This window comes from Lagopus muta, chromosome Z, assembly GCF_023343835.1.
Source record: "Lagopus muta isolate bLagMut1 chromosome Z, bLagMut1 primary, whole genome shotgun sequence".
Classification (NCBI taxonomy): domain Eukaryota; kingdom Metazoa; phylum Chordata; class Aves; order Galliformes; family Phasianidae; genus Lagopus; species Lagopus muta.
The window spans coordinates 64,357,395-64,369,891 of record NC_064472.1 but is presented as its reverse complement, the minus strand read 5'-3'; the positions used below and the strand labels follow the sequence as shown (position 1 = coordinate 64,369,891).

The window sequence follows — 12,497 nt, the reverse complement described above, 5'->3', positions numbered from 1 at the left end:
CCCTTCATGTCTTTTGTCTGTGTGACTGTTGAGCTCTCACTAATAGAATCACACTTAACACACATGACACATTTAACTGGAACTTCTGACAGCATCTTTTGAGGCTGCTGCAGTTAGGCTTTTGGGTAAAGGTGTCACATGCTGATGTAAGTGACAACAACATGGTAAAGCTGCCCTCCAATGTGGTTAAAGCCTCTGAACTACAGAGGATCATGGTACGTTTTCACACTTAGTGCAGGGTCACTTTTAATTCAGAAGACATGGGGCTTTGCCTTGCTCTGACTTTAGATTGTTCCAAAAGATAGTTTTCTGGCCAATTTTTGACCTCTCTGCCCTCTTTTAAAATGCAAACACTTAATAAAAGTATTTAATTGCTTCACTGGGAATTAATAACAAAGTAAGTCTGTTTCTCCAGCTTTAAGACAGTTAGGGTAATTAATATAATTACCATCTGGTAATTTTCATGTGATGTAATTCAAAAGACTGTGTTAAAGTGCAGAATTAAAAAAGGCCACTGAATGAAGTGCTTGTCAGGAACAAATTTGTAAGCTCCATTAAAAGCAAATTCCTCCAACAACTGTCTTGTTAGATCGTATAATCTTTAGATAACCCAGATCAAAAATAGCAGTGAATGCACATTTAACTATACTTTTGTGTGTGTGTGTATGTTGAAGCAATCACAAAAAATTGAGTACGTTGAATAAAAATAAACTGGATTTTCAGATGACCACTGAAGAGCAGGAGTCAGAGCTCTAGGAGCCTGTACTTCCTTTACAGGAAGTAAACAGAGAAACTGGCCATGCTACTACATCCCTGGACAACAGGAGGGTTGGTTTAACACTCGGCTAAACCTGCTCTGAAGAGGAGACAACAAACTCTAGCCGTGTGCTCTGTGAGAACACGTAACTGATGTCTTTTGGAACACCTCTGAGTTAAAAATCTATGTTCTGAGCGGCAGGCATGCTGGATCTTTTGATTTCTCAGTACTTTATCTTTTTTACTTGACAGTCTTGAGAACTTGAGAAAAACCGCTATTCCGATAAGAGCAGTCTTTTTTCTCATAAATAATGCCTATATCTTCAGCTGCCACAAGCTGGCATAACTCCTCTGATTGAATACCAGTCTGTAAATCCATGAGGATTTGCTTCCATTTCCTGTAACTGTACTTCGACATGAGAACTGCTTCTTGTTCTTGTCAGTACTCAGCACTGTCTTTTGGTGGGCCATTTCTTTTATGAACTGTTTTTGGTATAACAGCCTGCTACCTATGCTAGGAAGTGGCTAGGGTCAGTAACTTGGGGTGTATTAAATTCCCGCTGTCTCTGCTTCTTTCACTCCTGTCATTATTTGTGTATGCAGCCACCACTGCAGAGTGAGATGGTCCAGAATCCATGGCAGCGGTGATGCACATAATGGAGTGGAATCAGACAGATCTGTTGTACAGCAAGCAGATCACATTTTCTAACACAACATTACATATCCTGTTTGTCCCCAGATGTGCTCTCTGACGCGTGCTCTGCAAGCCTAACAAAGCAGCACGGCCTTGCTGATGTTTTCCTTGTGCTCTGACCTCAATGCTTTTGAGAGTAACGCCTCCTGCTTCTAATGCTTAATGCTTCCCTGCAGCTGCATGCCATCTCTATGTCTGTGTCATGTGGAGAATGAAGAGAAATAATTGGCAAGTTGGGCGCAACCTCAGCACTTTCAATTAGGTCACACATCATTCATCATTTACCTCTGTGACAGCAAAGCTTCTTTTCCCACACGGAACAACTTTGTACCACTTGTCATGCAGAACATCCATGAAGCCATGGGATTTGTACTGGCTTATCAGCTCGGAGATGTTGGAGGTGAGTGGAGAGTTGGGGGGAAGACCAATGCCATATCCTGGAAGGAAAAACAACAGTCATCTCTCTTACTGGCTTTTTTTGCTGAAGTGCATTGTTTTATACTATCAACTGCCAGCACGGCAGAGCAGGCTGGTGTTCAAACCTGGATGCTTTCCATGGACTGAAAATGCTGAGATGAGACTTCTTCGTGTGCAAGTAGCTTAATACAAACAGGATATGTAGCTTCAAAATGATTACAGTCACAAAAGTAGTATGTAAAAATGGAGATTCAAAAAACCTAAGATGTCAGTACAGACAGATGAATAAATCTGTCGTGTCCAGAAGCACAGCCTTCACATTGCTTTTACCATAGGTTCTTCTGGTTTACATTGCTTTAACATTGCAGAGGAGCCTCAATGCCAAGTAAATGACTATGTATCCCTTTACACTGTTAGAGCGGTGGATGTGACTGTGGTGTCAGATGTGACATTTTTTCTTCCTATGTATATTTTGATGAGAAGCTGCACACATGCCCATGGGAGTAGTCTGTATTCTTTTCACCAAAATTTAAGCCCCAGGGGCTGGGGCTTTCTGTTATTGCTGTTCTGCTCTGGACAGAATTTAATTATTATTTGTTGTTTGGCCACTTCAGGGTGCTGGTACAGGACTCAGACTAAGTGCAGCAGGGTTCAGGAACTATAAATATGGCCTGCTGCTTTAGAGAAGGGTGTATATTGTGCCTATATTTGTAGCTGAATATATCTGCTAACAATGAAGAAATGGTTTCAGAGAAAGCACAACCAGGGCTCGTTAATACATTTTCGGCACTTTTGTTTCTCAGTCGGGTGCTATAAAAGACCAGCTCTTTTAAAATGTATATTTGAAGGTTGCTTTTTTTTCTGCCTTCTGTAACTGACTCAAAGTTGTGAAAGCTGGTGGTTTCCTTCAGTAGAGCTGACCTGAGACTTACATAACTACACGTGCATGGTGGAACATGCTGCTGCGCACACGTCCTGCTACAGCCTGGGCTCTGAGCATCTGTCCTCCTCAGTAACACAAAGACAGGAAGAAAACGTATTGCTTTCAAGTCTTTGGTGCGAATTCAAACAGGAAGCACTGACAGAGTGAAATTAAACATTCTAGAAAATCTCTTGAGCTGCTGGCTTGTAGCTGAAATTAATTTATCTCTCGGCTTCCACCAGTCTTCCTTCCTTTTGCCTTCCTCTTTCAGCTGCAGCAGTTCTTTAGGAGATTGTTTTAATGTGCAATGGGAACAGCCAGCCAAAGCAATTGCTCTTGGAGGGAGGGAAGGAGGAACTTCAATCGTTTTCACTGCCCATCTATTGCAAAAGTGATTCCTGAAGATTAACAGTGCTAAGTGTTTGCTCATGCTGCAGGTGGCTCCTGACCAGCTTTGCTTCCATGCTGCCTTCTGCTCTGCCCCTCTGAATACAGCAGGGCTGCAGGACCAGTAAGGCTCTGCAATTTGGATGCACTTAGCGACAGATCCAGCAGGGATCCCACCTGGCCTTTAGAAAGGGAATGGTGAAATTGTGGAACGGCATTCTGAATACACTTCACTGAATTCTGAAAAGCGAGCCTAGAGAAGCAAGCCTTATCTCAGGAGCAGCTTTATTTCAGTGCGAGCAGTGGGATGGGCTGTGCCTCCTGCCTGCTGGAGACAGACCACATGAGTACTGAATAATTCCTATACAGAGTATGGCAACAGATGGTGTGAGTGATCTGAAAGCTCAAAAAATACACAAAAAAGGGCAAAGCCTTGGCTCTGCTTAGTCACTCAGAATGCTACCCATTAGCTTAAAGGGGTCCTCAGTTTCGCATAAGCAGTTTCAATCAGAATACCAAATTACAATATAGCAAATGCAACATATGTGAAATAAAGCACCATGCTGTAAAATTCATTATTACCTTCAATGGCAAAGGGCTTTCCCACAGTTAGAAGCTTGCAGTCGGCATCTATGGATACTTCATAGTCCAAGAGAGCTTTATCCATAATGAAGGCATCAAGTTTCTCTGGGTCATTCCTGCATTCAGCATCAAAGTCACAAACAGAAACACTTCACAGTCCAAGACTCAGAGGTGCGCACTGAACATTTATCTGTCTGGTTCTCTGGAGGCATAGCCAAGGGAATCAGGAACTTGTACTTTAAATGCTAAACTGATAGACATTTTGAAGGAGGGAACTGTGCATGAAAGACACAACCTTTGTGCACCCAAAGCAGGGCAGCAGGGCTAGGGCTTACTTCACTCTCATGAAATACCTGATCTGAAAAATGGAAAAGACTACAAGCCAGACTTTGGCTCAGCTGAAAAGCAGCACACAACATTATTGGAAGAGAAGAACAAAATTGTTAATACACTTGTGCTGTCTTGGTTTTCTTTGTGATGTCGAAATTGAGATCATTAGAGCAAAAATGCAAGAGGATAACTCATACAAAAGTGTTCCTCTTCCTTTCTCCTGAGCATGTGGTAAATTAATTTCCTTCTCTCAGATCAGCTCTTCTCTGTGCTAAGCCTTTGTGAACGCAGAGGATTCAATTTTACTAACCTAATAATTAGTGAATAGCACACCTACAAAAGCTGACGGTACAAAAGAACAGTTGCACTGCGTGCTTTCATTTGACCAAAGGGCTGCACCTTCCATCTTCATCCTTGTCTCTATAAGGGTCAGGATGTTCTCCTGACGAAAAGTTACATTACTTTTTTGATTTTATAGAATGATTCCAGCTTAACTCAAGCAAAGGACTGCCTGTATTTTATCATTAGGATGGCTCTGGGAAAAATGTGTAAAAAAGAAGCAACTTCTGGTGGAAATTCCTGAGTCCATCCATTATGCAACTTCTGTGCTAAAATGCGGTATTTCAGGTGTGTCATCACTTCTGCAGTGTCCTAGCAGAAAGAATCAATTGTATGATTCCAGATTGATAGCCACAACTGTCCTTTGAAACATAAGGACATTATGATTACCTAAAGCAAGTTTCAGTTACTTTTTACATGTCTAATACTTTTATTCATTTTAATGACAAATGCTCTAAGGGTTCTCCCTGACAAACTCTCCTACTAGCATGCTGAAGATGCTAAGGATCTTCATTCTCAACTTTTGCCTGGACAGCAATGTTTTTTTCTGAGCGTTTATCACTGCCTGGTGAAGGTCTCCCATGCACAGAAGATTGCCAGAATTTAAACACTGCCTATGCTTGATGGCAGCCTAGCAGTTAACGCAATATACCACTTCCTGTGCTCTCCAAGTACCCCTCCATGTAGGTGACCACATGCTTGCAGAAGTGAAAGTGGGAAGCTCATCACCACCTCACTGCTGTGTGTTCTGGCCGATGGACCAGATGTGCTGTTGCATGCAGAGGCTCACTTTAGATATGCTACTCCATCTGGGGTTGCAGGGACATTGTACCGCCGCATGTACTCGTGCATCTCGGGGAAGCTTTGCCTCACGTAGTCTTCTGCGCTGCTTTCTCGCACAGTTCCAAAGCGAAACCCTTGGGACGGGTGATGGAGCTAAGGAGGTGAAATGACAGATTAGCAGCATCATTCACACAGGGTAACTTGGTCTCATTTGTGAACGTTTGTCAGAAATTCTCAGTGCTCATAGGCCTGTATCAAATCTTTTCCTACAGCCAGCTTGTAATTTCACTGAAGTACACACAGACTTACCGGATCACTCATCAGCCTGTTTATGTACTCAGGATTTTCTTCACACCATGAAATATATTTCCCTTGAGACACTTAGGACCCCACAATCTAAGTGTGGTATAATTTGTCAGTCAAAGTTTCAGCAAGTATCAGGACAACCTTCCATACATGCTAGGACCCATTTCCTGGAGCTCTGGTTAGACAGCACAGTCTGTTACGGAATAATATTGACTCCTTAAGAATGAAGTTTACTCTTCTGCAGAAGGGTAACACCTCCTTTTCATTTCTAGAAACTGGGAAATCAAGTCCCAGACCACTTCTGTCTTTATTATCATTCTCTGCAGAGAAACTGAGACTGAATAGTTGTGGACATTAAGTCTTCCTTGGCTGAAAGGAGAACACCACCCACAGTACAGCCAGTTATACACAATTTTTGTACAGAACGTAGACACAGTTGTGCATCCTTTTCACAACTGGCAAGCAGTTTAATACCATCTGTATTAAAGTCTGGAATTGCTTAGATGTTCGTAAATTTCAGAGACCTGTGTTTCTACAGTATCCTCTTTGTCTTGGGAGCACTTAATACACCTGAAAATGAAATTTTAATGGTTCAGGCAGTGCCCTCTAGTAAGTCAAACACTGCCCCAAGATAGCTGCATGTTGCCAAGAGCAGGCTAATTGGAAGGCCTTCAGCAACGTGCCTGCCTTCGAAAAGTCAAGATTTCAGAGCTCAGTAAAGCTAAGGCTGAAGATGGGTTCTGCTTGCTTCCTAGGAAGCTGAAGGTCTCCACAGCAGTCTGTAATGATGATCTCACCATGGCCATGCTCTGCTTTGCGAAGAGCAAGCAGAGAGGCATTCTGCCAATCCATCTGTCTCCCTGCATTATCATCTATGCAAAAGAGAGTGCAGAGCAACACAAAGTTGTACAGAAGACTTTGCCCACTCTTCAATGACACTGTGGATAAAAGACTATTCCTGGCTTTTAGAAAAATAACACGTATGATGTAAACTCATCATCATCTAGTTCAGTCTGAAAGGAATAGGAAGGGTATTTCAATGGTATTCTGATTATCGTGGAACCTGTAGTTTATTTCTGGAAAGTGGGCAGGTGCTTTTTCCACACTGTGCTCTGCTGACCTGGCTCTTGTGTCGCAACCCAGAAATAAGCCCTGCAAATCTGTGGGCATGGAGTGAGTCTGAACATGTTTTTTGAGTTGTCCTGGCCTGGATGACATGAGGATGCACAACGCAAGGACTGCCTCCATCAGGAGCTGGCCACCAAGCACACTGTGCCAGAAGGTCTGTGGGCGCAGAGGGAAATGTTCTTGCCTGTAAGTGTGGAAGCAGCATTTAAGTGCCAGAAGACATAAATAACAGAGAGTGGTTTTGTGACAATACATCATGGAGCTTTCCAGCACAATGTTGTCCACCTAGGTCTAGTCTAGCTTCCACACATCAAGGATAACTTCCATAAAGAATGAATTTGGGCAGGCTCTATGTACTTACGCTGTCCTAGGAAGTAATCACCACAGTAAATGTCAGTTTTTCAGGTTTTATTTGTTGTCAGTTTCAGTGAAGAAAGAAACAACATCACAAGGTCTAGACTCTGACCTATATTAACCTTCCAAGTCAGCTTAGGTGTTTGCTGTGACATTTGTGGTCCACCCAGTAATGGCAACTGTAGTGCAACAACTGATCTGAAGACAGAGATGGCTGATGCCTGAGCTCACTGGAAAGCATCTCGCTCTGTCACCAGCAAAACAATTCTAGACTCCATGGGAAGACAGGAACAGAGAAAATAATTGAACCTATCTCAATTTAATTTTCTGTCCCAACAGTTTTATGTAGGACTCTCTGTGCTTTGCTCTATGTTGGGCATATTGTCAAATTTCACCACAAATAATAACAACAGAGGAACATGGCTTAGACCAGAAGTCCATCTGGCTTAATATCCTGTCTCCAGCAACACCATATGTCTGGTGGGAAGTCTGGAAAAGTCTGTATAGGAAAGTTGTGCAGTGCACACAGTGAACACAGTGCTCTTCCTGCTTCCAGCATTCTATGTTTTTTCTTAAGAATAATTATGCGTCTGCAAGTCTGTATTTGGTGACTCTTGACTCTTTTTATGAAGGATAAATCTTCATAGTATTCTAATCCTGTATGCCTCTTGTCACTTCTGCTTTCTTCTTACTGCTGCTTATTCACATGAGGAAAAGGCTTACTTTCAGCTATACTGAGCAGCGGACTAACAAAGCAAAATGCTGCCAAAAGCAGATAATGGACTACCTGCGCTATCCTTGCTGCCTAATCCACTAAGGCTCCTGAGGGCTACTTGCTTCAGTGGAAGATAAAAACTTCAGGATTGAAACAAGGCTCTTCGGCTTTCATTGTGGTGTCACTGTTGCTTTCTTACTTTCAGTAGTCATCTCTGGGAAGATTCTGTGAAAAGACGGAAACCAAAGTATCTGTATGCTAACAGTACAGGTAAATGGCAGTCTTTGTGTGAGTCTTGCCTTAGTAATTGTCTTTTTAGATTTTTCTTTCCTGTTTCTCATGCTGTTTCTTCTGTGTTTCTCAGACCTGATGAGTTCTATAACAAAAACAGATCTTTCCAAAAACAGATAACAGGATCCTAATGCCTAGGACTTAGAGAAATCCCTGAAAACGTGACTCTAAACAAATCCGCATTTGAAGAATCACAATCTGGAGATTCAGGAGTGGATTTATTTTTTAAACTGGTGATTGTGGGAGACAGTTACTTAGTGTTGGTATCACTAATAGCAAATATAAAGGCTGTTTCACTCAGAAGATAAAGCTGTCCAAATTATAGGAATTTCTAGATACGCAGAGACTGCATTTCTGTGTAAACTCCACTGAGTTTTTTTTACTCTAAGCCTAGCCAGTACTTAAGGTGAATAACCATCACAAAGCACACCTTGGGCAAAATGTGTGCATTGACCTGGAGATCTGCTGGTGATGCTACTATGTTTAAAATAAATAAATGCAATGACTGCAGATCCATCTCCAAGTGGTGGTATGAGCTTTCTTGGCACTCAGCTCAGCTAATGTTACAAGAGCCCTCCAAAATCAGGTATCTATCTATTGCTGTAAGAAATCAAAGGATCAGAGTTTATCTTCATCTAGAGAGAAGCTTTCATACTCTTCATGAAGCAAGAAATTCCCACTCTGATAATGCACTGAACAAACTAAAAAGACAGTTAAGGATACAGAAGATATCCCTCTTTATTCATCTCTTTCTCAGCCATACTTCCCTTCTAAAGGCCTGGGAGAAAAAGAAATCACTCTTTATTCCAGAAGGATCATTGCTCCTGAATGTAAGGACTCCTCAACCAGTAGTGCACTTCCATGCACTGCACAAGAACTGAGTATTGCTGCCACGTGTGGGACTGCCTTCTGTGAGCTGGCATTTGGATGTCAGGCAGCAAGACCACCATCACAAACTGCATGCTGCAGTGCAGAGTGACAGATCTGGAGAAGCAGAAGAGCACCACCAGGAGCTGCTGGAGGATGGAGCAGAGCCCTGCTGCGCCTGGAGGGATCTGGGTGCATTAACCGTAGTTGAGAACTGAAGGGAGATGGATGGTTTGCAGTCTTTCAGACTGAGTCCTTCCAAAATGAATCGTTCCGTAAATAATGCTGGTAGGATTATCACCTTAAAAGCTGAACATAAGAGATACCTGACATTCCCAGAGGTTAACTAAAGCTCTAGGCTGCATCCCATTAGAATGTGATATCTGTGCTGGCCTGGCAATGGAACAGTATGCATAAAACCAGATTTATGGAGTAGTTAAAATACTTCCTGGGTTAAAAAGCTATTTCGTGTTGGTGGGTAGTGGCTCTCCTAAAAAAAGGAATATTGAATACTGCCAGCTAACAACTGCACTTCTGCAGCTGAAATGGTCGAGATGAAGGATTTCACAAAATCACAGAATTGCAGGTGTTGGAAGGGACTTCTGGAGATTGAGTCCGATCTTCCTGCTAAAGCAAATCTCCTATCATATTTTGCATTAGTAAAATTAATTGTTTTATATATGAAGCACTGGTGCATACCATGAATGGCTATGCTAATTCGGTTTCTCCCAGATTTTGTAAACCATCTCCTTTATGCTATGAGAGCTACTGCATGTGAGGCTGTGAGACATGTGGTGCCTACCATTCCGACCTGGGATAGTGTCTGGGGCCAACTCAAGAAAGAAAATATGGCCACAAGAGCCCTTGCAGGAGAGGGATGCAGAACCAGATGGAGCTGAGTACTCGGCTTCTTCAGTCTGTAGTCTGACTGCACAGATGCAGGGCTGTGAAATACAGGACCTAACAATCTTGGTGCATAGATCTAGGGCAGACAGATCAGGAAGATGACTCATCTTCTATGAAGACAGAACTCTTGGGAGGCCTATGAAATGCTGCTGGGAAGAGCAAGTCAAAGGTGCAGAAGGCTAAAGATCTTTGGAAATGAGAAGGGTTTCTGTACCTGGGGCTCCTGAGGATGTTCATCTACTGTAGGGTTCATGGGTTATGCTAGTATTTCTAAGGACAAATCTTACTGTGTAAGAAAATACGGTATCCAAGGTAGGGGTAATGTGATTGCTTCCAAGTGCTGAGGAGGTAAAGTACTTAAGTGCTGAGGCAAGGAGGTCACGGAGCATCCAAGAAAAACCCAGAGCTCTGCAGAACATTCAACCTCTATGAAAGCTCCAGGAAAAGCTTTGGGATGCCTCCGAGTTTTCTTGTATAACACTGTGCTACTAAAAAATGATGTTTGTGCTGCTCACTGCAGATTCCAGTTCCACTGGTTTACCACCTTACTTCTGCATGTTCTTAGTTTTCGTCTTGTTGTTAAAACATCTGCTGAGTGGGAAGTGGAGAGCTTGTGTTTTATTTGGGAAGATGTTGAGAAGAATTGGGTATGTACATACATCTATGCCTTGGGGTGCCAATTATGCATGAAAATACCAATGTGATAAAACCAGAGGAGCAGAAACAGAAAAATAAAATCCTAAATGTCAGGGATTTTGAATTACTTGGCACATTCCAGTTTATGTAATACAGTGCCACTGCATTCAGTACCATCAGCCAGGCTGAGATCACCTAGACTTAGACTTGAAAATACTTAGGCATAGAAATGTCCTGTTCAAGTTGGGATTTAAAACTGAAAATGCATGAGATACTGCTAGGAGTTGACATAATCCAAAGTTTGGCTGTTAGGCTGTGGGGCCTTTATAGCAGACTCTGGCTTCTGAATGAACTTTCATTGCTGTATAACTAGATTGGGCTCAAAGATTTTTCCCCTTTGGTGCCCTGCTCACTTTATCTACCATCACTTTGAGGTTTGCATCACATTTTGGTTGTCATGTATTTTTGCTGCGTGTAGGAAAACTTACATGTTCAGAATATAAATACAGTGAAAAGATTTACCTCAGTCCCAGAAAGGCGAACAATAGAATAGGTGTAGTGAACCTAGCCAGTGAGAAGAGCAGTTTTTTCTTGAGGAAGCTCTGTATCACATCCTTGTGGTTCTCCTGAGAAACTAGCTTTCTGCATATGTACATTAGGGAGAGAAGCTACACTGATTGCCTGATTGCAATGCTTCTTCTGTATTTGTCAATTTTAATAGAAGCCTGTTACCGAGATGCCAGACTGTGTCAAGACTACTTAACGAATGGAGCACAGTGGGGTCTCTAAGTGACAGGAGTTACGCTGAAGCATGAACTGGCCAGGTGGATTTCTGGCTTTGCTTCCTTCTGATTCAGTGGAGTTTGAGCTTGCAGGGAACTGTAAAGAGATAAGGAAGTTCTTAACACAGTCTTTTCCAGAGAAACTGCTGGGAAGTGAAATCGTGGCTATCTCCAACAAGCAGAGAGATCAACATTATCCATACATACATCTAGGAAATGCCTTCCCAGCATTTGATTAATGGGATGCAGTACCTGTCTCATCAACTTTAATTCAAGACTGTTTTGTGCACCTTGATAGCTGGTGGGAGGAAGAATGCTTCTGGAGCTCAGTTTCTAATTAGTATCTTAAATCATCAACGTGATTTCATCATTCATCCAAAATACACCTCCATGAAGATGAGGATAACATATAGTGGGATGCAGTGGTAGTGACAGCACCCTGAGTTAGAGATGCAGAGGTCACACAGATTCAGCTTTCAGTGCCTCCTGTGATACTGCTTTTCAATTTTAAGAGGGTACAGAAAAGGTGAACACAGCTGAAAGCATTCTCCTAACTTTTATAAAAAAATTCTGAGAAAGAACTGTTGTAAAAAGGCTTCAGTGGCTCTGCCTCATACTATTGTTAGTTGCTTGGTGTAACACCTACTGCAGTGTTTGATGGTCAGTGCATCCATCAGCAGCTGTGCTGTGAGTGCCAGCACGATCTGCACCAGGGAATTGCTGCAGACTTTGGAGAAAATGTTCATTTTCGGCTGTTAATTGCTAGAGAGTGGTGGCATCAAGTGCTCTGCTCTGCTGTGAAAAACTGACACGCTTTTAGAGTTCTGCTGCTTTGCTGCAAGCCTTTAGGAAGTATAGGTTTTTATTCTCCCTTACATAACCCACACACTTACACGGTCATATAGCTTCTCATGATAGATTTCTCATGACTGCTGACAGAAGAAATGCAACTGCTGATACTAACCAAAGTTTCAGAGTAAAAAGAACAAAACAAACAAAATTTAAAAGGACACCTACAAAGTATAACTTATCTGCAAGTTCATGGGCTATTCCCTACTTATCTACAAGAATTTCTAAAAGCTAACTCCAGTGAATATTTATGGGTTGCAGAGGGGGATGAAAGGAAATTATTCATAGTGAAGCACATGAATTTCATGTTTTAGCAGATGAAAATTCACAGCTGAACTTCTGGAAGCGTAAGCTTTGTTTAGCTGTCCCGTGTGTTCGGGCTTGAGATGTGGAGGTGTTCCCAGGGTCTCCAGGAGATGGTGTATGCAGGATATGTCTGAAAGCTCACCATCC

General features: G+C 42.3%; 1 protein-coding gene across 1 annotated transcript in view; it reads right to left on the bottom strand.

Annotated features, from left to right (window-relative positions):
- The window catches only part of GRIN3A (glutamate ionotropic receptor NMDA type subunit 3A), a 68,205-nt gene that overhangs the window by 10,464 nt on the left and 45,244 nt on the right, over positions 1 to 12,497 (bottom strand). Inside the window, exons 4-6 of the mRNA XM_048932405.1 lie at positions 5,218 to 5,363; positions 3,759 to 3,874; positions 1,736 to 1,887 (exon numbers count right to left, since the gene is read on the bottom strand). Of these exons, the coding sequence (XP_048788362.1) occupies positions 1,736 to 1,887; positions 3,759 to 3,874; positions 5,218 to 5,363 (414 nt within the window). The remainder of the gene's footprint in view (positions 1 to 1,735; positions 1,888 to 3,758; positions 3,875 to 5,217; positions 5,364 to 12,497) is intronic.